Source organism: Hypanus sabinus, chromosome 20 (genome assembly GCF_030144855.1).
Source record: "Hypanus sabinus isolate sHypSab1 chromosome 20, sHypSab1.hap1, whole genome shotgun sequence".
Classification (NCBI taxonomy): domain Eukaryota; kingdom Metazoa; phylum Chordata; class Chondrichthyes; order Myliobatiformes; family Dasyatidae; genus Hypanus; species Hypanus sabinus.
The window spans coordinates 49,108,105-49,134,133 of NC_082725.1; the positions used below are offsets into that span (position 1 = coordinate 49,108,105).

Sequence of the window (26,029 nt, forward strand, 5' to 3'; positions counted from 1 at the left end):
CTAAGCAGATGATCAAAAAATTTGCTAGAATGCTTCAACTCTGGAACTGTCAAGCAAACACCATGGCTGTCAAGGAGAAATTACTATGATGCTTTTGAAGTGGATCACCAGTTTCCTTATGAACTATGTATGTGCCAAATGCAGTGATTCTTATTGAAGTTTATCCCATCCAGCTCATGTTCTGAGTGACACACCTTGAGGCAAACACCAATTGCAATTGGATAGTCAGCTTCTTGATTAAAAGGCATTTCCCGATCTGCCTGAATGCAAGGAATTGGTGATGGTTGAGGGTTGCAGAATTCACACATTCCAAGGTCCAGGACTGTGTGCTGAGAAAAATACTGAAGCTTGGTACAGCTACTGCAATACCTGTATGGGAAGCAGAGACAGTGAAGACCGATTTGGCACTGAGCAATGAGTGTCTGCAACCTGTGTTTTAAAACAATGAAAATCCTTGGTCTGCTTGACCATGAAAATTAAGCAGAAGCACCCAACATGTTGGATGTTATTCTTATTAATACTCCAATGTACCTCTAATTCATTTTTCAGAGATGTTACATAGTAATGTAATAAAATTTCTAGTGCAACGGGTATGTTTAAAGGGAGCGTGAAGGGATTGGGGGTGGGGAGAGTTGTGGGGAAAGCCCCAGAGGAAGTGTAGGAAGTTAAACCAAATGAGTTTCTTGGGAGTCCAGAAACCAGAACCAGGCGAGTTTCAAGGGACCATTGACCATGACAGTTGGACTTGATGTGTAAAAAGGAACATAAAAATCAGCACTAGTATATTTTAGGGAAATAAAAACAAGGGTTTCCATTACGTTATTGAAATAGCATAATTAAATAACACATATACTGATTTTAAGTAACATCACAAAGTAACAATTTAGGGAGCATTTTATTTAATCATAGTTTGGATTTCCATATCCATGTGTGTGAAGCGGCAGAGTTGCCAGACGTTGACACGGAGTTATGATTAGATGACAATATACAGATATTTCAAATGTTACATCAGTAGATTATTGAACCCTGTATAAAGGCTTAATTGTATATATTTTTTTCCTGAAATCTATTTTTTGCCTGTTTAAAAATGCAGTGGAACTTGTATGACCTAAAATAACAAATTATAATCATGAAACAATTGCAGTTGGGTATATAGAGTCATAGTCATACAGCTTAGAAATGGTGCTTTCAACACAGCTGGTCCATGCCAACTAGGATGCGCATCCAAATGTTTGGCCCAAATCCTTTGAAACCTTTCCTATCCATGTACCTGTCCAACTGGTTTTAAAAGTTATTATTGTACCTGCTTCAACCACTTCCTTTGGCTGCTCATTCAATATATGCACCATCCTCCCTATATTTAAAAAAATGTTGCCTCTGAGAAATCGAAAGCAAAAGAGAAAATGCTGGAAAGAGTGAGCTGACCAGGCAGTATCTGTAGAGAGTGTGGAACAAAGTTTACTTTATTCTTGTTTGACAACTATTTTTCATGCGAATTCTGAGGAAGAGTCTTTGACCTTGAACATCCAGTTTCTTTTTCCACAAATTCTGTCTAATATGCAGGGTTTCTATTTTCTGTTTTTACTATGACCTAAAATACCAGATTCTTTCAATTCATATTGAGTATTAAAGCAAAATAAGAATAGCACTAAAATTTTAAATTTAGCACATTTGCATAAAATCAGAAATCAAGGTAGGAAGTCAAGTGGAAAACCGCCTTTCTTTGTTTTATATACTCAAAATTCTGGCCCCTTCATTTCCAATCCTGATGAAGAATCTCGACCTGAAATGTCGACTGTTTTTCCCCCTTCATAGATGCTGCATGACTTGCTGAGTTCTTCCAGCATTCCAAGTTGCTCAAGATTTCTAACATCTCTAGTGTTTATTTCTTTGTTCTATGGTTTCTGCATTCCAAGCAACCCCTGTGTTGTGGTCTTTCATGTAAAGGAAACTTGAACTTGCTAAATTCCCAAATTACTGTCCAAAAATTCAAGATATGAAATTAAATTCACTTGTACAGAATATATGTGGGAAAATAAATAAATAAGCACAATTTATCTCTTATCCATTTGCATTTCTTGATACATTTGCAGATGACATGACTTTGCATTTCAAAAAAATTGCAATACATATGTTTTCTAGGATCACAACCCTCTGTAACACGGGTCATCTGTAACTTTTCATGTTACTGCAACAAAACCTGTGCATGGAAAGGATGTTCCCACTTTTAAGGGGGCCGTAAATTAAGGGGTCATAAGTGTAAGCTTGTCGTAATCACTCTAACAAATAATTCAGATGAAATCTCATCACCCAGAGAATGCATGTCACCTAGAATAAAGAATCCCATTGTTGAGGTGAATGGCATTTCTACGTTATTTTAGGAAACTTGATATTTGAGGGTGAAAGGAACAAAAGGATATACTGTCAAAGTTTGATTAAGAAATTGGGAGGTACCCGTATAAACACCAGGCTGGACTAGTTAGTTTGCATGGCTGTTCCTGTCTTGTAAACTCAATGTAGTTTTTATTTTCATTGAACAACTCAATGATAGCTTGAAATGCAGTGTCCTTTGTGTCAATCTAGTCCCATCTGCTGGTGTTTGATCCATGTCCTTCTAAGCTCCTCCTATCCATGTCTTTATCCAAATGTCTTTTAAATTTTGCAATTGGACCTGCCTCATCCACTTTCCCTAGCAGTTCATCTCCTGGCATGCACCACCCTCTGCATGAAGAAGTTGTACTTGTGGTCCCTTTTTTTTAACTTTTTCACTTCTCATTTTAAACCTATGCCCTCTTATTTATAGTTCTCTTTTTTCTGGGAAAAAGGCAATGTGTATTCACCCTATCTATGCCCTTCATATTTTATACACTTCTGTGTTCACCCCTCAGTCTCTCATGTTCTGCAGAATAAAGTCTTCCCAACCCCCTCCCTATAACTCAAGCCCTCAAATCATGGCTGTATCTTCATAAGCCTTCTCTGCACTCTTTCCAGTTTAATGATGTCTTCCCTATAACAGGGCAACCAGAATTATACATAATACTCCATGTGTGATCTTACTAATATCTAGTGCAACTGCAACATAATGCCCAAACTTCTGTATTCAATACCCTAATTGATGAAGGCTGTATGCCAAATGCTGCCTGCAACAACCTGTCAAGCTGTGATGGTGCAAACTATGTACTGTACTCCTAGGCCCCTGTGTTCCACTGCACTCCTATTCACTGTACAGATCTGCCATCCCAAAATGCGAATTGATCTGGATGTGGCGATTTATTGAGAATTAGTATTGGCCAAGGAACCAATGCAAGGATGGTGTTCATGTGGGTACAAGAGTCTTGTACTGCTTTGAGTAACTTACATTTCTGAATCTTGCAAGTTCTCCACTACCATTAATGAGACAAACACCAAACGTTAGTTTTCCCACTAATTTCTTCCTTTAATTTCACTAGGGATGGGTTGTAAAGATGAAGAACTTACAACCGAACAGCGCAATCTTGCCGTCAGGTAGGATAAAATGGCCTATATTTAACTTTACCTTTGTGTAATTAGTTCACATTGAACAACAGGTTGCTTCTAACTTAAAACTATCATTTTCATAGTTAATTGTTTATGTTGGATAGTTAAATCAGTCAAGTTTATACACTTAAGCAAAAATACGATGAAGAATTTAGAGAGAGATGTTTCAATCGTTTTCATATGCCATTTGCAGAGGAGTTGTTGCCGAGAACCTTACCAATGTTTTTCACACATGGCATTCCAGTGTACTTCCTAGGTCCCTACTTCTGCTGGGAACATATGAAAGAATCCATTGCCTTTGATGTCCTGACATTTAGAGCCCTTCTTAAATAGTGGCATTAGTAGAATCTCCTGTGTGTCATGTGCTTGCATGCCTTTCCAGTTATCAAATGATATGAAATCGAGGGTGTGATGATGGAAGAAAATTAAACAAATATAAATACATATCATTACCTATTTTGTCTCTTTTTCCGTTCTTCCTTGTATTTTGGCCTTGAAAATACCAGTGGGACAATAGTCCTTGCCCCCATGTTGTTTGCTTTGCCTTTTTGCCCCCTTCGCGTCCTGTGTTCATATTTAACTGACAGGTAACATTGATGTTGCATGCTGCTACCCTAGATGCTATTACGGCATTTCTGTAAGCTCTGAGAGTCTTATCAGTGCTATTGGCTATTTGAGACTAAATAGGATGTAAAATAAGAGCTGATTATGTAATTGTTAATATTATACCTTTTAGATACGACTGCCAAATGTTTTTCATTTATTGTGATAACATTCCTCTTTTTTATATTTACAGTACAAGACCTACATTTCTAGAATATTGCAGCTATCACTTGAATTTTCTTGGTATTCTGGCTGGGCCAACCAGCAATTTCAGGGACTATATTGCTTTTATTGAAGGAACCCATATAAACATGAAACTAATAGAAGAACAGTGGAAGCAAAGGGGTTATACCAAGTTCCCTGATCCTTCACCATTTGTAAGTATGCAACAATGTTTATACTCTTGGTGTGTTTTCTTGAGATTGTGCTTTGTTAAAGGCATATCTGTAGTTTGTTTAATCAACTGTTCATTCAGTTCATTCATACCTACATAATTACAAAGTAGTGGATTGTTATCACATGTACTGACATACTGTGTCTTGCATACAGTCATATAGATCAATTTGTTACAACAGTTCACTGAGGTAAACCATTAACAGAGTTCAGAATAAAGTGTTACATTTACAGAGAAAGTGCAGGCCAGGTAGACAATAAGGTGCTAAGTCACAATAAGGTAGATTGTGACAGCAAGAGTCCATCTTATTTTACTAGGGAACCATTCAATAGTCAAATGAGATAAGAGCTGTTCTGGAGCCTAGTGGTTCATGTTTCCAGGTTTCTGCAACCTCTGCTTGATGGGAGAGACAGAGAAGAGAGAATAACCAGCCTGGGTGGGTTCTTTGATTATGCTGTTGCTTTTTTGAGACAGTGAGAAATGCAGACAGAGTCCATGGAGAGGAGGCTCGCTTCTGTGATCTGCTGAGCTGTGACTATAGCCTATAGTTTCTTGTAGTCTCAGGCAGAGCAGTTACCATACTAGGCCATGATGCATCTGGACTGCCTTCTATCGTCCATCAATTTAAAAAACAAATTGGTGAGGGTGAAAGGGGACTGCCGAATTTCTTTAGCGTCCTGATAAAGTAAAGGTGCTGGCGAGAATTCTTGGCCTTTATGCCAATTTAGTTGGTCCATGACAGTTGATGTTCACTCTTAGGTTTCAATCCCCTCAACCTCAGCACCATTGGTGTAAGGAGTTTATGCACTGCCCTCCTTCCTGAAGTCAATGCTCTTCTGTTTTGCTGACATTAAGAGAAAGGTTGTTGTCATGACACCATGGCATTAGGCTCTTTATCTCCATCATCTGATAGGCACAGGATTTGAGAACGTAGCCAGGGACACTATTCAGGCTAGATGCCTTTGTAGGTTAACTCTCTAGAAGACTGATCTTACATCTGCAACAATGACTGTGCATTGGAGGCTCTCAAAGTGAATTTTAAATTGTAAGACCTGGGCTTGGATTTAACACAACTAACTAACTGAAAGTCTGCTCTGCCTGCACTCCGCAGAGTCCCTTTTTTTAATACCTTTAGGAGGTCTGAATCCAGGTGTTAGTGTGCATGTGACTGCATTTTAATGCTGCCCTATTCTGGGCAATGTTATTTGGAAAATATTCTGAATTGTCTCTGTATTTTATGGTTAGCTGTTATGAGAAATAGAAACATCTTGCAGCTGGGGTGGTAGGAGATGCTCATTCAAAACCCAGCTTACTGCTTATTAAAAGGACCTACCCCTTTGTACTAATGATCAAAGAGACACAGAGAATCTGTATTTACCAAGAAGTAACCTTTATTGCCTCAACTAAAAAGCACTTGGGTTTGCAAACTAACTACCTATATGCACACCCATTAGTATTCCCTGACTCTGTGAACAGACAATGAAGACAAAAAGTATTATGCAGGAGAGGAATCTATGCAGGCCAGGTGTTCCTTGTGGTCTTGATCTCAGTGTGTCCATGGGGTCCTCTTCATCTGCGATGGTGGTTCTGTGGTTGCTGGAGAGTCATCGCTGTTAAGTATTTGAAGCTCCTGACTATTGCACTGTTCCTCATCAGTTCAACTGATGGACTTCCATCCCATTGGCTGAAGATCACCTGACCTACCTGGGTGACCTTCTTATTGGCTCTGGTCCAGGGCTACAGCCAGTATTGTTCTATGGTTTCTGCCCTCCTCGCCAGTCTCATGCCTTTGTTCCTTTCAACTTTGACTGGTTCATCTGAGAATAGTCTCAGGTTTACCAGGTCATCAGCTGAAGCTTTTTATGTCCACATTCAATTGCACTGATTAGATCAGTCTTCCTCAATTTTTTTTACCTTGGAGGAACCCCTGAAATAAATTTTAGGTTTCAGGGAACACCTATGTAAAAATTATTGTATCTACAATTCACGATAGTGTGATCAGTAAGTTGTAGATATAATAATTAAAAAATAATTGTCAATGCTCTTTTTGAGTAGAGAATGAATTTTTAGCCAACTTTTCTTGGAAAAAACTCAGGTGGTTAAGCTTAACTTACATTTCTTGAAGTTATTCTCTTTCTTTACCTTTCATAAATTTTAAAAATGCATAAGGCAAATATAATAAACTTCTGTTATATAACTGGCTTTAGCCAGAGTGGGATTTAATTTTTCTAAAGATAAGCTCAATAGATTTAATTTCTATAAGATTATAAATTGATTTTAATTAATGCTATTTACCTCATGAAAATTCAATAATGAATTTTTAGTAAAGCTAGTTTACTAAAGATAGTAAAATGACAAAAAATTATTCCTGCAATTCATCTTTCAGCTCAAACACTCTGTTGAGAACGCCTGCTCTGCTAAGCCACAGGATTTCTTATGTAGCAGGTGTGCTTTTTGTCCAGGTTTTCACACCATTTTTAAAAATATTCTCAAATGAACAGGCCTTTGTTTAATAAAGTTAAACATTTTTTGTAGCATCATTCAGAACTTTTTTCATTTCATCTCCAAGAGTTTTTGACATTAGTACCTCTCTGTGAAGAAAGCAGTGTATTGTGACGCCAGGATTTTCTTTTTTTTTAACAAGAGAAACAAAACCTCTCATGGAACCCACCATCAATACGTCTACTTAACGTACTGTTTGAGAGTGAAATCTTTTCAATTTCTCGTACCGCATCTTGTCCTAGCATTTTACCCACTATAATTTTACATTCTGTCATTATTAGGTTCTCAGCAACTGTGTGACTTTTCCTTGTCTGGGTAATAAGTTCTGCTACTACCGTGTCTTTTTACTGACTGTATCTTTATTAATAAATGGTTTACTCTGTTTGTTTTGAGATTCCAATAGCCATTTAAAATAATCAGCTCTTTTACGACATACGGCTGTGATTTCTGTTTAGGTGCCTTTTCAATTTTGCTAGAGCCATTGCTGCAGTAAGTTTGTAAAAAATCACCTCATTAGACCATCAGACATGTCTGTAAAACATGGGTTAATAAAATATAGAAAAGAACAGCTTAATAAATAACTAAACAAGAAAATTGCCAAGGATACAAAAACTTCATATATAATTCACTTCTATCTTACACAATCAACGTTTTGCAATGTTTACTACAACACAAACTGACAGGCCAGAAGCTGAGTCGTGGCGCTTAAAAATTCCTTCTTTAGAGTGAAAAGTTCCCTCCAATTTTCTACTGCACCAGTAAAGTTTGTTTGCTCCCAGAAGTCAGCTGGCAGTGCATAAGGGGAAGCTGGTGAGGTAATTTGGGAGGGAAAGGCTAACGTTACAGCCCAAGTTGGGTGAGTCCATTAAAGCTCAGAAAATGCACTTCATGCTCCTCATCAGTCTACTGTCCTCCCCTTCTTTTCTTAAAAAAGAAAATCCAATACAGCGCTCAGCAATGAGCAGCCTACTGTCCTCCCCTATATCGTGTCAAAACCTGAGACACTCAACCAAATAAACGGGGTCCTACTGCGCACTGTCATACTGGGCTGAGAGACCTCTAATGAGATTGCTAACGGGGTTGCCCAATCACTGTCCACCACTGTAGGCGCTAACATCATGCATTGAGTGAAGTTCAAAAAAGCAATGCTTGATTTTAAAAATCCTGATCTCGCGGCACCCCTAGTGACTTCTTAGTTGAGAAACCCTGGATTAGGTGATCCCAGAGCAAGGCTCAGTTCAGAATCCACAAAATGAGGGTGGGGGACTGCAAGGACCATTTCACAAAATGCACATGGCAAGAACAAAGAAAATTCTTTTGCGTACTTCCACTGTCCTTGATTCGTTCAAACCCACTGATTTGTAGACTGTAGTTCTTTCTGGCCTTCATGCTCAATGTCATCAGAACATTGGAAGGTATTTAAATAGAAAAATACTGCATTCTTCAAATCTTAATATCTGTGATGCACATCAGGATACTAATGTATACATGTATACTAATGTATACACAGAGTGGTAGCTGTGTGGAACGAACTTCCAGTAGAAGTGGTAGAGGCAGGTTCGGTATTGTCATTTAAAGTAAAATTGGACAGGAAAGGAATGGAGAGTTATGGGCTGAGTGTGGGTCAGTGGTACTAGGTGAGAGTAAGTCTTCGGCACGGACTAGAAGGGCCGGAGTGGCCTATTTCCGTGCTGTAATTGTTATATGGTTATGTGATGCATATGTTGTACAGTTTATTCAATCAAAGAATCACACTGCACAGAAAAAGGCCCTTAAGTGCACCCATTTGCACTAAACTCATTTTATCCTACCCCCCCCCCATCCCACTCCCACAATCACCACCCTTAAAGTTTTCTCAAATTCTACCGCTCACCTCGTACTAGGGACAGTTACCTTGTACACCTATACACCTTTATCATGTATGAGGTGATGGCAGCACCTGTGGGATCCTACATTGAGAGGACATAACTTAACACAGCGATAGGGATAAGGATTGATTTCGGGTAGTTGAGGCTGTGCTGCATCAAAAGGAGGCCAGCAGCAATTGTTCTGACTGACGTTTCTTCACATAATGACTTCTAAATTCTGTTGGTAATGGTAAACATTTCTCCCCCACAAATTAATCTTCGTTACCTGAGTGGTATGTTCTATAATGTTTCATCTTGGCCTTTTTTCTGCCAAGTCTTTCCAGGGATTCCACCTTTTTATATATTCTCAAATACTGGCCATGCCCTCAGTTGACTAGCAGTGAACTCAGAAGTTCACTTCATAAAACCTACTGAATCTGTTTTTTAATCTCAGTTTTCACCTGTGAAGTACTCCTTAACTTCATCCTCTTTGTCAAAGTTTTTGTTTAACTGCTCTATTATGTGATGCTGTATCAAATATAGTTTGATAGTGCTGCTGCCAAATGCCTTATGAATGCCAGAGAGGAATGAGCCACTTGGACTGAAAAAGCAGGATAAATCCATTAGGCTAATTACTAAGGCTTCAGCCTGCCCTTATGATTGTAAAGGTAACAGCTGTTGATAACAGTGAATTTAACTGGAATCTGCCCACTGTCCCAGGGTGACTTCATTTGGCCCCAGGCCTCATTGCAGCTTTGATTCAAAGATAAAAAGATGAATTCCAGGGACATGTTCAGTGGTTCCCCTGTCATGAGGGTAACATTGTTACTGTGTTACTTCAAGGAGTCCTTGTAAAGTCAAGATCATTAAGAATCATAGGAATAATCTTATAACCTTCTACTGCAGTAAGAATGATAGTATTTGCTGGAGGGCATCACAGCCCAGAATATTATTGCAGAAGATCCCCAGGATTGTATTCAATGCCAAAACAACTTCAGCTGTTTCCTCCCTGATCCAATAAATGGATTGCTTTGTTTTGGATTTTATCAAATTTCTAGATATGAGAAAATTTCTTTTTAGTTTCCTTTGGCTGTACACATTGGAAGTTCAGCTGCTGTTGTCAAAAATACCTTAGTGCAGGAGTTCCCAACTATTTTTATGCTATGGACCCAGGCTGATAACCCTTGCCTTAGTGTATCTGGTAGTAATCAGTAGTACACACTGCAGACACAATGCACTGGTAACAGAGGGACTTTTAACTTTTCAGAAAATTGACATCATTCAAAAAACTACAACTTAGTCAATTGTCTTTCATTCCATCACTTCTCTACACAAATCACTCATTGTAACTGCAAACATGTACCATGTAGAAAACATACAGTTGCAACTTAATTAGACTTATTTAACAGAACTTGGTACATCTGTATTCTTTGCCAGATAAACAAGGGCAAGAATTGCCCAGAAAATACATCATCAGAAATTTATTTCTTAAGGATGCAACTGCATTGACTTTAAATATATCTGCTCTCTTTCCTTTTCATAAGATCATCAATTGAACCAATAGCAGGCCATTGAGTCTCTCAAATGTAGTCTGTCATTCAATAAGATCATGAGTGAACGCGAGGAAATCTGCAGGTGCTGGAAATTCAAACAACAACACACACAAAATGCTGGTGGAACACAGCATCTATAGGGAGAAGCGCTGTCGATGTTTCAGGCCGAGACCCTTCGTCAGGACTAACCGAAAGGAAAGATAGTAAGAGATTTGAAAGTAGTGGGAGGAGGGGGAAATGCAAAATGATAGGAGAAGACCGGAGGGGGTGGGATGAAGCTAAGAGCTGGGAAGGTGATTGGTGAAAGTGTTACAGAGCTGGAGAAGGGAAAGGATCATGGGACTCATGGAGAAAGAAAGGGGGGGGGGAGCGCCAGAGGGAGATGGAGAACAGGCAAACAACTAAATATGTCAGGGATGGAGTAAGAAGGGGAGGAGGGGCATTAACGGAAGTTAGAGAAGTCAATGTTTGTGCCATCAGGTTGGAGGCTACCCAGCCGGTATATAAGCTGTTGTTCCTCCAACCTGGGTTTGGATTCATTTTGACAGTAGAGGAGGCCATGGATAGACATATCAGAATGGGATGTGGAATTAAAATGTGTGGCCACTGGGAGATCCTGCTTTTTCTGGCGGACTGAGCGTAGGTGTTCAGCGAAACGGTCTCCCAGTCTGCGTCGGGTCTCACCAATATATAAAAGGCCACACCAGGAGCACCGGATGCAGTATACCACACCAGCCGACTCACAGGTGAAGTGTCGCCTCACCTGGAAGGACTGTCTGGGGCCCTGAATGGTGGTGAGGTAGGAAGTGTAAGAGCAGGTGTAACACTTGTTCGGTTTACAAGGAAAAGTGCCAGGAGGGAGATCGGTGGGAAGGGATGGGGGGGGGGGGGGAAACGAGTGGACAAGGGAGTCGCGTAGGGAACGATCCCTGAGAAAAGCAGAAAGTGGGGGGGAGGGAAAATTTCAGTGATCAAGAGTGATTTGATTGTTGGCGTCGACACCACTTCCCTGCCTAATCCCAGTAACCTTAGACTTGCCCATGGACTAAAAATCCACCAGCTTCAAGCCATGACTATAGTAAATAACTTGACTTTGGGAAAGGAATTCCCAATGTTCACAACTATGAGAGCCAAAGCTACTCCATTCTCAGACTTAACTGTGTGATTCCTTTTTTGAAAGACTATATTCACTGGCTTTACACTCTTCCACCATGCAAAGTGTGCTGCTAGCATCTATTCTCAGAATCTTGCGTCTTAATAAGATCATCTGTCCCTTTTCTAAATGCCAGCGATTGTAAGTACAATTTATTCAAATTTCCTCATCCTTTTAATGTAAAACGTCAAGCTAATGGCTGCACAGCCTCCAAGACAAATATGCCCCTGTTTAAATTAGATTACCTTAGGACCAAGTCAGTGAATTCCCATTCTAGTAGATCTCTGTAAATACAGTACAAACACTGCAGTATTTATGAGGAACCTCATTTTCTACAGAACTAAACTCATCTTTACCTGGCATTCTGATTGCAGGCTGTTTGTGTCCAAAGACAAATCTGATGCAGATCATGCACCTTAGCTACAGTCCAGAGCAGTGATTCACGGCAGGGTGGTTGGGGACCCCTGCTCTAGAATACTCAGTAGATCAATAGCTGAGTTGGAAGCTGAACGTGATAGCACAAATGATGGGTTGCTACCTTTTGTCTTCTTGCACTGTTCTGATGCCTGAACATGTAGGTGGTGCTTGCAGTCCAACCAAAGAAAGCCATAAGGATTGGGTCATGGTGAAGGGAGTGCCTAAGTGAGTGCTGATGCTAGCACAATTTCTTTTCTTTCTTTTTCAATCTTTTTATTGATTTTCACATATACACAAAAAAAATAACATAGTAATAAGTAAATTATAAATACAATAGACTTGAAATCACATTGATAATAAGATAATAATATCCTACTAAACATCAACAAAAGAAAATACCTTAATCAAGTCCACATGATTATATGAAAAAAAAAACAAAAATAACCATTAAAAAAGAAAAAAAAATATTAAAAATATGTGAAAAAAAATATATATTAAAAAAAAATAAAACACTAAACTAAACTAACATAGGCAATAATAACAGTTTACAAGTATATGATAGTGTCAAAGAACTCCGGAACTCCATACCTGAACATGAATAAGCAGAAAGGTCTGGAGAAGGCCAAATTAATTCATATGAAAATGTCGAATAAACGGTCTCCAAGTTTCTTCAAATTTAATTGATGAATCAAAAATAGTGCTTCTAATTTTTTCCAAACTCAGATAAGAAATAGTTTGAGAAAGCCATTGAAATGTAGTAGGAGGATTTACTTCTTTCCAATTTTGTAGTGTAGACCTTCTGGCCATTAATGTTACAAAAGCAATCATTCGTCTGATTGAGGGGGAAAACTGATTACCATCTTCATTTGGTATGCCAAAAATTGCAGTAATAAAATGAGGTTGTAAATCTATATTCCAAATTGAGGAAATAGTAGTAAATATATCCTTCCAATAATTATGTAAAGTGGGACATGACCAAAACATATGGGTCAATGAGGCCACTGCTAAATGACATCTGTCACATAGAGGATTAATATGAGAATAGAATCGAGCAAGTTTATCTTTAGACATATGAGCTCTATGTACAATTTTAAATTGTATTAAAGCATGTTTAGCACATATAGAAGAAGAATTAACCATTTGCAAAATTTTTTCCCATTTATCTGTTGATATGTTGTATTGAAGTTCTTTTTCCCATTCTTGTTTAATTCTAACTGATATTTCTGGTTGTATCTTCATAATCATATTATAAATAAAAGCTACTAATCCCTTCTGACAAGGATTTAAGGTAAAGATCAAATCTGTAGTGTCCATCAAAGTTGAATTAGGAAAAGATGGTAAAACTTTATGTAAAAAATTTCTAACTTGTAAATATCTGAAAAAATTAGATTTAGGTGATTCAAATTTATTAGAAAGTTGATCAAATGACATCAAAGTATCTTCAAAAAAGAGATCACGAAAACATTTTATACCTTTCCTTTTCCATATATTAAAAGCTTGATCTGTCCAGGAGGGTTTGAAAAAGAAATTAAATAAGATAGGGCTATCAAGAACAAAGTTTTTCAAAATAAAAAACTTACGAAATTGAAACCAAATTCGTAATGTATGTTTAATAACAGGATTAAATATTTGTTTATTAAATTTAACTAAATCCGCAGGAAGACAAGAACCAAGAACAGAGAATAGAGAATATCCCTTTACCTCATTACATTCCAAATTTACCCACTGTGGGCACAGTGGTGAATCCAAATCTAATTTCCAATACAATAAATTACGAATATTATTTGCCCAATAATAAAATCTAAAATTAGGTAAAGCTAAACCACCATCTTTTTTTGATTTTTGTAATTGCTTTTTACTTAACCTAGGGTTTTTATTTTGCCACACAAATGAAGAAATTTTTGAATCAATGTTATCAAAAAAAGATTTAGGAATAAAAACTGGTAGGGCTTGAAATAAATATAAAAATTTCGGTAAAATCATCATTTTGACAGCATTAATCCGACCAATTAATGATAAAAAACAAGGGAGACCATCTTGTAGTAAGTTGATGAATTTGATGAAGCATAGGTAAAAAATTCAGTCTAAATAAATCTTTATATTTCTTGGTAATTTTTATACCTAGATAAGTGAAGTTATCAGTAACAACTTTAAATGGTATCCTATCAGTCAATAAAGTTTGTGCATTTAAAGGAAATAATTCACTCTTATCTAAATTTAGTTTATAACCAGAAAAAGTACCAAATTGAACCAACAAGGATAAAATAGCAGGAATAGACCTATCAGGGTCAGAAATATATAACAGCAAATCATCAGCATAAAGAGATAATTTATATAACTTCTCATTACGGGTAATACCAAAAATATTAGGAGATTCACGAATAGCAATAGCTAAAGGTTCTAATGCAATATTAAATAATAAAGGACTTAAGGGACAACCTTGTCTCGTACCACGAGATAATTGAAAAAAAGAGGATCTGTGGTTATTCGTAAAAACAGAAGCAACAGGTTTATGATATATTAATTTAATCCATGATATAAAATTAGGACTAAAATTAAAATTTCTCAATGTATTAAATAAATATATCCATTCAACTCTATCAAAAGCTTTTTAATGAAATAACACATTCTGGGATTGTGGGTGGTGAAGTATGAATTATATTAATCAATTTTCTAACATTAAAAAAGGAATACCGATTCCTCATAAAACCAGTTTGATCTTCTGAAATAATCTGAGACAGTACTTTTTCTAATCTAATAGCTAAAATTTTTGTAAGAATCTTAGAATCTACATTTAATAATGATATAGGGCGATAAGATGTACATAAAGTAGGATCTTTATCTTTTTTAAGAATTAGAGAAATATTAGCTTCATAAAAAGATTGAGGTAATCTCTTCTTAGCAAACGCATCATTAAAAATTTCATATAACCAAGGAGAAAGCAAAGAAGAAAAAGTTTTAAAAAATTCTACTATATAACCATCACGACCAGGAGCTTTCCCTGAGTTCATTGATGAAATAGCCTCTCCTATTTCCACTATAGAAATAGGAGCATCTAACAGACTATGATCTTCATCAGTCAGTTTAGGAATATTCAAATTGTTAAAAAAATTATCTATCATGGACTGGTCACCATCAAATTCTGAATGATATAAAGATTTATAAAAATCTTGAAAGGTATTATTAATTTCTTTATGATCAGTAGTTAAATTACCGTCTGATTTGCGAATTTTAATAATTTGTCGCTTAGTCGAGATAGCCTTTAATTGATTAGCTAACAGTTTACCAGTACGGTCACTATGAATATAAAATTGAGCCCTGGTCCTAATTAATTGATTTTCAATTGAAGAAGATAATAGTAAACTATGTTCCATTTGAAGCTCAACTCTCTTCTTATAAAGTTCTTTGGTAGGAGTCACGGAATAAATCTTATCAATTTCCTTAATTTTATCCACCAATAAAGCAATATCTAAATATCTTTGTTTTCTTTTACCAACAGAATATGAGATAATTTGACCACGAATAAAAGCCTTAAAAGAGTCCCAAAGTATTCCTCTGTCGATTTCTTCAGTACAGTTTGTAGAAAAGAACAAGTCAATTTGCTGTTTTATATAAGTAATAAATTCTGGGTCTTGAAGCAAAGTAGCGTTAAGTCTCCAAGATCTGGTGTTATTGGAATAGTCCGAAATCTTAATAGATAACTTCAAAGGTGCATGATCCGAAATAGTAATAGAATCATATTTACAATCAATAACATCCGTTAATAACCGATGATCAATAAGAAAATAGTCAATTCTAGAGTAGCTATGATATACATGTGAAAAAAAAAGAAAATTCTTTATCTTTAGGGTTCAAAAACCGCCATATTTCTGTAATTCCCGAGTCAACCAAAAATGAATTAATAAGTAGGGCTGATCTATTCGGAAGAGTGCGAATAGGTTTAGATCTATCCATCGAAGGATTCAAACAACAATTAAAATCTCCACCCATTATCAACATATATTCATTTAGATTAGGAAGAGAGGTAAATAAACGTCTAAAAAATTCAGGGCAATCAAAGTTTGGAGCATAAATATTAACTAGAACAACTTTCCGATGGAAAAGTAAACCAGTTATCAACAAAAATCTACCCTGTGGGTCAGAGATAATTTCATGATGTGTAAACGATATTGAGGGATCTATAAAAATAGACACACCCCTAATTTTGGCGGTACAATTCGAATGAAATTGTTGACCCTTCCAGAACCTAAAAAAACGTTGATTATCCTCCCTCCTGATATGGGTCTCCTGTGCAAAGATAATATTAGCATTCAGTCTATGGAATACTTTAAATATTTTTTTGCGTTTAATCGGATGATTTAAACCATTAGTATTCCAGGAGATAAAGTTAACAGATCTATCCATCATACCAATATTAATTGTGTGTATCATAAAAGGTTAAAAAGACACATAACCCACAATTCAGGAAGGAGGAAAATTGATTCAGGAGCAGCCGGAGAACATGACACCTCAACAATATTAGTAATTTAAAGTCGGCCCATAAACTAAAAGCAAAAAAATAAAAAGCAAAAGCGTGAAAAAAGATCCCTCCCCCCTCCCCCCACCCTTCGAAAAAAAGCCAAGCGGCAGGCGCATAATCTAATACTAATATTACCCCCATTTCAAGATGGCAGCTCTATAAAAAAAAGATTAAAAAAAAACTATATATCACCCAAATTAAAATATAGAGTTGCAAAAAAAAAATATATATCAATCAGAATAAAAAAAACTAATATAATACAACAATCATTAATAAAAAAAAAGGTATAAACGTCAAAATTTAAAAGTGTAATATACCTTTAAAAAAAATCCCATATTCAAATACAAGATGACGTTTCAAGAGCAAAGACTTATGGGAAGAAGAAACGCCATTTTGAAAAAGCCATATTACTAAATACAAAAGTGAGTTCAGCGATCTGTTAAAAGACAAAATAACATTTTAAAAAAGGGATATAATAAACAGTACAACATATATATAAAAAAAAACTAAAAATCAAAAACATTCGTCCCATATCTGAGTACAGGCAAACAGATAAATGCTTGTAAAAAACAGAATCTTACGGGAAAAATAAACATCTTAAAAAAAAGATAAATCATTAATGCAAAATATAAACGTATATAACCAAAACAGAAAGAAAAAAAAGAATATTATCAAAATTAAAAAGAACATCTATAAACAATGATGCTAGTAAAAAAAAACCGGACCCATAGATCAAAAAATAAAAAGTTATAACCCAACTTCATAGGTTAAAACTTAAAATAGAAAGATATCCTCTCTCCGAAAAATCTTCCACATAACACATAGTTCAAGTTGCAGTAGAAGATCGAAATTCTTCAACAAATTTCTTCGCTTCTTCCAGAGTGTTGAAAAATCGTTGACTGTTGTCGGGCAGCACAATTCTAAGCTTCGCTGGATACATTAAAGCTTGTCTAAGTCCGATCGAATGAATCTCTGCCATCACTGGTTTAAAAGCGATCCTGGCTTTCATTACTTCATAAGAATAATCCTCAACAATTCGAAATTGAAAGTTTTTGTAGGAAATCATACCTTTTTTACGAGCTAATCGAATTAAAAGCTCTTTCTCACGAGGATAATGAAGGCGAACAATCACCGCTCGAGGTTTATCAGCCATAGACGAAAACCTCGCAACTCTGTGAGCACGGTCAATAACAGGTTTAGTTTGCAAACCTTCATCACCGAAAATTTCCCATAGTAAATTAGAGAAAAATTCAGTTAAATCACCGGACTCAACTTTTTCGGAAAACCCGATAATATGCAAATTCTGTCTGCGAGATCGATTTTCGAGATCAGAAATTTTAAACTTATACTGATCTACAGTCTTAAGAGTCGATTGTACCTTCTTATCCAACACTTCAATTGTACGTACTTTTTCAACAATTAATTTTTCAAGAGTCGCCAACTTATCTTCATGCCGCTGAATAACCGATGCCTGCGACTGAAACTTAGTATCAAGCGATTTAACAGCTCCTTCAAGTTCAGACATTTTCGTGGTAAACGTGTTTTCCAAACTTGCCATTTTACTTTCCAAACTTGCCATTTTACTTTGCAGCTTGTTATCCAAACCTGCAAGTTTAGTGTCCAGAAGATTAGAAATTGTTTCAACAGATAAAGGCTCCTTAGACGATTTCTTGCTTGTAGCCATTTTAAGTTCGGCAAAGTTAGATCAAATATAGTTTTAAAAGAAAAAAAAGTCAATCGAAAATATCAACTCATTTGATTAAATTCGAAAAGATTAGATTAAAGGGTGATTATAGTTAGAAAAGTGAAGAGCGCCTAAAAGGCAGGTGTTTACGTCGCCATCTTGAAACTCCACCCCCGCACAATTTCTAACTTATGCATCAGAAATTGTGAATTAAGTGGAAAAGAGAATGTTGGCAGATGGATTATGTTTGAGTATATTTTAAAATAAGTACTGTAAATTTATTTTCCATGGTCAGCTATACCACCACTGGAATCACACTGATAAATACTAGTATTTCAGCTTTAGGTTGGCTTTTCATTTGATCATCGGTTTGTCTGTTGCCAGTGAGTAATGCATCACAACCCCAGTGTGCACATTTCACTTTATACCCCATTATTATTGCTAATCAATATTTTATTTTTGATTTCTGCAAGGATCCATAAAGTAATGAGCAAGGTTCCTTGAGTTAAAATTGCTTTATTTTAATATTAATCATTGCATTTTTATTTCATTTTCATATATCTCTACATACAGAAATGTTATTACTGATGATACTGTTCCATCAAAATATGGATTTTTCTGACATTTGTTTTTGTTTTTCTAGAAAGCTGTGGCAAACAAAATTATTATCACCATTTTCTGTATGGTTTGGTTTATGGGAATTACCAAGAACTTTCCTATCTCCTATAACGTGGATGACAAGTTTGTAAGGGAGACCTCATTCTTCTGGAGACTCTGTTACCTCTTCATCTCAGTTCATGCATCTAGACCCAAGTATTACTTTGCTTGGACTTTAGGTAGAGTATGTTGGTGCATGTTACTACCATGTTTACATTTTTATGATGAACTAAAGCTTCTGCAATCTTTGAACCATGGAGCAAAAGAAAAGGCAGAAGTCATCAAATGTTAGACATTAACAAATTATTTTAGAAACAACAGAGTAATTTGATATTAACAGAAGTTTAACCTTTATTTGCCTTTGTTTATTGAAGAGACAATAGCTGAAAATTATAAAAGATTCAGAGTGTAGAATATGCATAAATGCTTTATTTTTGTGATGAACTTTTTGAAATCAGCCTGGGTGGATCAATGGAATTTGAGTAATAAAAGGAAAATATTTGTTTCATTTAATTTCCTTCTGCCAAAATGATTCTTTGCTTTCTAGAATACCAGATTGCTTTAAATGGAAATTGTTTTTCAGTTTCCTTTCCCACCCTTCTCCCTTGTGCTGCTTCCAGTTCTATCATATCCTCTAAGTATGAGGAACAAAAACTCCCTTTTCTAAAACTCCAATCTTTTACAATAAAGAGCAATAACTGCATGATCAACTCTCCCTAGTTTCTACCCATGAAGATAGAGAGGGGCACAAATTTGACTGGGCATCGGTGAAAGTCATGAAACAAGCAAACACGTGATATGCAAGAGAATTCCTAGAAGCCTGTTTTTCCGTGAACAATTCTGTAAACAGATGTGTAGACCTTGAACCTATTTATTAGCCAATGTGGGCAAAATTCCAGACCACAGCACACGAAATTCGCCAGGCTACCAATCAGCGACTAGATTTCCTGCCCATGTCACAGTTGAGTTTCTGTAATAATGACCAATCAGCTGATTGAAAAGTATAATAAAGGCCAAGCATTCAGAGGACACCACAGTTAACAGCACATTGATGATGTCTCCTTGTATGGTGATGAAATGTTTACAAGTAAGTTGCCAAGATTGGAGAACAACTCAATCCAAGCAGCAATATGCTACTTGCCATCTTAACTACTTATTAGATGTGCCTGCTAACTTTTTGTGATTCATTCAGTAGAACACCAAGATTCCTCTGAACCGTACTCATTTGCATTCCCTCTCCTTATAGATAGTCAACTGCCTTTTGATTCCTCTTAACAAATTGCATGACCTCACACTTCATCAATTTAAACTTAATTTGTCAGGTAACTTAATCTCTATATCCTGTGTAGAATCACCATGTCCTCATTATGACTTACCCTTCACATATACTTGTATCTTTGGAAACCTTAGCATTTTTGTTCCTTCTCCAGTTTATTACTATCAATTGAGAGTCTAAAGCTGATCCCTGGGGTAGTCCACTAGTTACGCCTACTAACCTGAAAAGGGCACATTTATTCTAAATCTGTTTTCTGTGCAACTTCCAGTTTTAATCCATGTTAACACACTTCCTCCAGTACCCTGGGTTTTTGATATATCCACCAGCTTCTGATGTGACACATTGTCAGATGTCTCTTAGAAATCAAACTACAACTACAGATTTTCCTTTATCAACTTTCCCTATCATTTCCTTAAACTATTTAAGCAAATTTGTCAAATATGATTCACCTTTCATAAAACTGTATTGGCTAAATTTGATTATATTCAGCCTTCCTAAATAAGCAGTAAATTCCTCTTTGAATATGAGCTCTAGCATTTTGACAACAATGTATGTTAAACTGCCTCTGTATTGCCAAAGGCCGCTGTTAAACACGCATTCAAGGTACTGAGTGCCGACGTAAGCAAACAAGTAACAGCCTTCCCAGACGTCATTCAATTCATTGTTGGGAACTTCATTCAGGCTTGTTTGAAGAAACATCTGCCAAATTATCATCAACGTATCACCAGCAGCACCAGATGTCCCAACATACTCAACCACTGCTATACCACAATTAGGAATGCCTACCGTTCCATGCCCAGACTGCAGTTCAGAAGATCTGATCACTTGTCTGTCCTCCTCCTACCTGTATACAGGCAGAAGCTGAAGAGCAAGGCTCCAGAGATGAGGACAGCAAAGAGGCGGTTTTGAGAAGCAGAGGAGCGGCTGCGGGATTATTTCAAGTTGGACTGGGCCGTGTTCAAGGGTTCATCAGAGGATCTGAATGAATACATCACGGTTGTCAAGAACTTCATAAAGCAGTTGTAAGTGTGTCCCCGCAAAATCATTGTCTTCCCCATAGGGAAGCCTTGGATGAATCTTGAGCTCCACAATCTGCCGAGAGCCAGATCAGTGGCATTTGGGTTCTGATGCGCAAGTAAAATACAAGAAGTCCTGATACGCTCTCCAGAAAGTCACCTCATGTGGTAAGTTGCATTTCTGGACCAAACTTGAATCAGTGAAGGATGCTCAACAGCTGTGGTGAGGCTTGAAACCTACAAAGTGAAACCAAGTGACATACGTACCAAAGCTTTGCTCTCAGATGAGCTCAATGCCTTTTATACTTGCTTTAACCATCAAAACACATAGGAACCTTCACAAATTCACACAGCCCCCAATGATCCTGCGACTTCAGTTTCTGACATGACAGCATCCTCAGGGGTAAACCCATGGAATGCATCTGGCCCAGATGGGGTACCTGGGCAGATGAGTATTAAAGTCGTTTGCTGATCATCTGGCTGGACTGATCATTGATATCTTTAACGCCTTTCTTTGAGATACCCACCTGCTTCAAGCAGTTTTCAGTTGTACCGGTGCCTAAGAAGAATGTGGTAATTTGCCTCAATGTGTATCATTCCTTAGCACTTACACCCACTGCAATGAAGTGCTTTGAGAGGTTGATGAAAACTATCAACTACTGCCTGAGAATTGACTTGGATTTGCTTCAGTCTACCTACCACCAGAACAGGTCAACAGCAGATGCCATTTCACTGGGTCTTTATTCAACTCTGGAACACATCTCCAGCAAAGGTGCATATATCAGGATGCTTTTCATTTACGACAGCTTGGCATTCAATACTATCATTCCATCAAAACTAATCAATAAGCCTCAAGAAATTGGCCTCAATATCTCCTTGTGCAATTGGAGTCTCAAATTCCTCACTTGCAGGCCCTTGGAAACAACACTTCCACAATCTCTATCAGCACAGCTGCACCACAAGGCTGTGTGTTTACCTTCCTGCTCTACTTGCTTTACATTTATGAAAGTGTGGCTATGGACAGCTTCACTGCAATATTCAAGTTTGCTGACAACACCACTGTCGTTGGCTGAATCAAAGGTGGTGACAAATCTGCATATCGGAGGGTATTTGAAAAATTGGCTGAGAGGTTCACAACAGTCTCTCATTTAATGTCAGCCAGACCAAGGAGCTGATTATTGATTTCACGGGGAGGAAACTGTAAGTCTGTGAGCCAGTCCTCATCGGGGGATCAGAGGTGGAGGGGATCAACAACTTTAAATTCCTTGATGTTATAATTTCAGATAACACCAAGGTATTTGTCCTGGGTCCAGCACGTAAGTACCATTATGAAGAATGTACGCAGTGACTCTACTTTCTTAGAAGCTTGTGAAATTTGGCATGATATCTAAAACTTCGACAAACTTTATTGATGTGTGGTGAAGAGTATATTGACTAGTTGCATCATGGCCTGGAATAGAAACACCAATGTCATTGAATGGAAAAGCCTACAAAAAGTAGTGGATATGGTCCAGTTCATCATGGGTAAAGCCCTCCCCACCATTAAGCACACCTACATGGAGCGCTTTTACAGGGCAGAAGCATCCATCATCAAGGACTCTCACCTTCCAGGCCATCCCCTTTTCTCACTGTGTCCGTTAGGAAGGAATTACAGGAACTTCAGGACCCAAACCAGGTTCAGAAACAGTAATTTCCCCTCAACCAAGACTTTTGAACCAGAGAGGATACTGTACCTCCATTCACTCCATCACTGAACTGTTCCTACAATCTATGGACTCACTTTCAAGGACTCCTTATCTCACTATTGTTGTTATTACTTCTTTGGCATTTTCAGTTAGTTTCTTGGACACTGGTTGTCCCTCCCAATGAGTGCAGTCTTTCAATAATTCTGTTATGTTTCTTGTATTTATTGTGAATGCCCACATGAAAATAAATCTCAGGGTTGTATAATATTACATATACACACTTTGATAATAAATTTACTTTGAACTATTGTTCCCTGCCTTTTGTCTCCTTCCCTTTTTGAATGAAGGTCAAATTGGCTGTTTTCAAATTTTCTGATGCAATTTAACTAGTTTTGAAATTTTTCAGCAAATGGATCCGTTGTATCCCAAGCTCCATCTTTTAAAATCATCAGGTGCTTGCCATTTAATCCCAGTGATTTGTCTGTTTTCAATTACATAAGTTTCCCATACATTTTTAACTGTTGTGATTGGGATTTGTACATGTTGCTCCCTGTTAATCGAAATTAACCCATTTGTTGTTACCTTGGGGATATTTGCAATGTCTTCCACAGTGAAAATTGATGCAAAATATCACTTATCTATTTTTTTAAATCTCCTGTTATTAATTTATCAGCCTTGTTCTTTAGAGGTCGGACACCTATTTTAGTTGCCTTTTTTCTAGGTACGTACACAGAAGTTCTGACTTTTAAGTGCTGTGTTGCTGTTTTTATTTGTTTCAAGTTTTAAGATGCTGTTGGAATGAAAAATAGAATGATGTATGTTTTCAAAACACAATCGAGGACTATCAGGATCCTTTTGCAAGCATGCTTTTAAAAAAGAAAATAGAGAGCTATTTGGCAGTGGTTCAAAGGCACTGGAAAATGTTAAAACAAATTAAGCAATACAAGTTGGAGCACTTCTTGCTTCAAAAAGTCTCTTGTCTCCCCTTTGCCCCCTCTTGCTCTCCCTCTCCCTTATTCTCTTTCTCTTCCCCCCTCCCTCTCCTCCATCCACCCCCACCCCCCCGCTAAGTCCATCCTCTGAAACCTTCAGAGCCTCTCTTTGCTCTTTCTCCCCCCTCTCTTCATGCACACCCTTCCCTCTTGGGCCACTCTGATTTTTCTGTCTCAGGCATACACACATATGATGAAGAAAAATTGCTTTTCCCCATTACTTTACAGAAATCAACATTGCAACCTTTCCACGGTGTGACATAGACATTTTAGTCCACAACCTTGATCAACAGCAAGTGCAATGAACAATAAATCAATGAAAATCTGATATATGACCATTTAAAAATTCTAGTGGGTTGGTATCTAGGTCACTGGGCAAAGTTTCCTGCACTTCTGGAGTGCCAATAAGGATAATGCAAAAATGGCAGCTCTAGTTGAAAGCAATGCAAATCATCAAATATTCTTGTTTTAGCCTGCAACAGCTGAAAACCATAACTGCATCTAAGATAGGTACAGTCAGTGATGCAGTTTTAATGCAATTGAATGATCAATCACTGCTTAAAACAGAAGAAAATGGACTGTGGCCAACACACTGCTCCTTTAATGAGCTGCCAGCAAAAGAGGGGTCAATATGCTGGTCCGATGGTGTGCTTTTTTAAAAAAAAAGGTTTTCAACAAGTTCCAACTATCTTGCTGGCAAATGTGCAGTCTCTGGTAAATAAAATTGATGATCACAGAGCTTGGGTGCTGTAACAAAGGGACATTTGGACTGTGTGTGTTCCTTGTTTTACAGAATCCTGGTAAACCCCTTCCTTGCCAGATGTGGCAATTCAGATCGGCAGGTTCACTATACATCATCAAGGTTGGTCGGTGGCATCCCTCAGAAGCAGAAGCAGAGGCATCTCTTGTGCTATACTAATGTGTCGGGGACATCCCAATATTGCTCACCAGACCTGGAATACCTCGTAATTAAGTGCCGGCCGTTTTACCTGCCGTGGGATATTTCAGTGATCATTTTGCTAGCGGTATACATTCCACCTCAGGCTAATGTCAGATAGGTTCCAGATGAACCGAGCTGTAATCAACAGACATGAAACAGCACACCCTGATGCCTTCCCATCATCTTGAGGGATTTTAACCAGGCCAGCTTAAGTCACTAATTATTATCAACAGATCACCTGTAGTACCAGAGGAAGTAACACACTGGGCCACTATTACACTAAGATCAAGAGTGCTTACCGGACTATCCCACACCCACACTTTGTGAAGTCTGATCACCTGGCTGTACTAATACTCCATGACTATAGGCAGAGACTGAGGACTGCAACACCAGTAGGGAGGACCAAGGAAGTATGGAACAGGGAGGAGGCACAGGCGCTTTGAATTGATGGACTAGACTGTTCAGGGAGTCATCTTTGAGCCTGGATAAGTGTGCCACGGTTGTCACCAACTTCATTAATAACTGAGTGGATGAGTGTCTGCCTGCGAAAACTTACTGTACATTCCCAAACCAAAAGCTGTGGATAAACCAGGTTCATAGTCTGCTGAGGGCTAGATCTGTGGCATTTAAGTCTGGTGACACAGGTCTTTAAGAAAACCAGGTATGACTTTTAGAGGGCTATTTCGAGAGCCAAGAAACAATTCTGGAAGAATTTAGAGGCGTTCATCAGATACACTTCCATTCTGGTAGGGTTGGCAGGCCATTACTTCCAACATCATCAGTGGGAGTGATGTTTCACTACCAGACAAGCTGAATGCCCTTAATGCTTACTTTTAAAGGGAGAGTAAAACACAGCTATGAGCATCCCTGCAGCATCTGATGACCCTCTGATCTGTCTCGGAGGCTGACGTCAAGCTGTCTTTTACGAGGGTGAACCCTTGCAAGGCAGCAAGGCCCAATGGAGTACTTGGTAAGGCTCTGAAAACCTGTGCCAACCAACTGGCGGGGGTATTCAAAGACAGTTTCCCTGTGTTATTACTACAGTCAGTAGTTTCCACCTGCTTCAAAAGGGCAACAATTATACTAGTGCCTAAGAAGAGCAGTGTGAGCTGCCTCAACAATTAGCACCCAATAGCACTCACATCTACAGTGATGAAAGATTGGTCATAGCTAGAATTGACACCTGTCTCATGAAGGCTACAATAAGGCTATAGCAGATGTGATCTCAGTGGCTCCCCACACAGCGTTGGGTCACTTGGACGATTAAAAAACCTA

At 37.6% G+C, this 26,029-nt stretch overlaps 1 protein-coding gene across 6 annotated transcripts in view; it reads left to right on the forward strand.

Moving 5' to 3' along the window:
* Positions 1 to 26,029, forward strand: part of mboat1 (membrane bound O-acyltransferase domain containing 1) — a 132,922-nt gene that overhangs the window by 68,585 nt on the left and 38,308 nt on the right. For all 6 annotated transcript variants that reach the window (XM_059945461.1, XM_059945464.1, XM_059945462.1 and 3 more), the window contains 3 exons: positions 3,450 to 3,504; positions 4,313 to 4,496; positions 18,832 to 19,024. In XM_059945461.1, the coding sequence (XP_059801444.1) occupies positions 3,450 to 3,504; positions 4,313 to 4,496; positions 18,832 to 19,024 (432 nt within the window). The remainder of the gene's footprint in view (positions 1 to 3,449; positions 3,505 to 4,312; positions 4,497 to 18,831; positions 19,025 to 26,029) is intronic.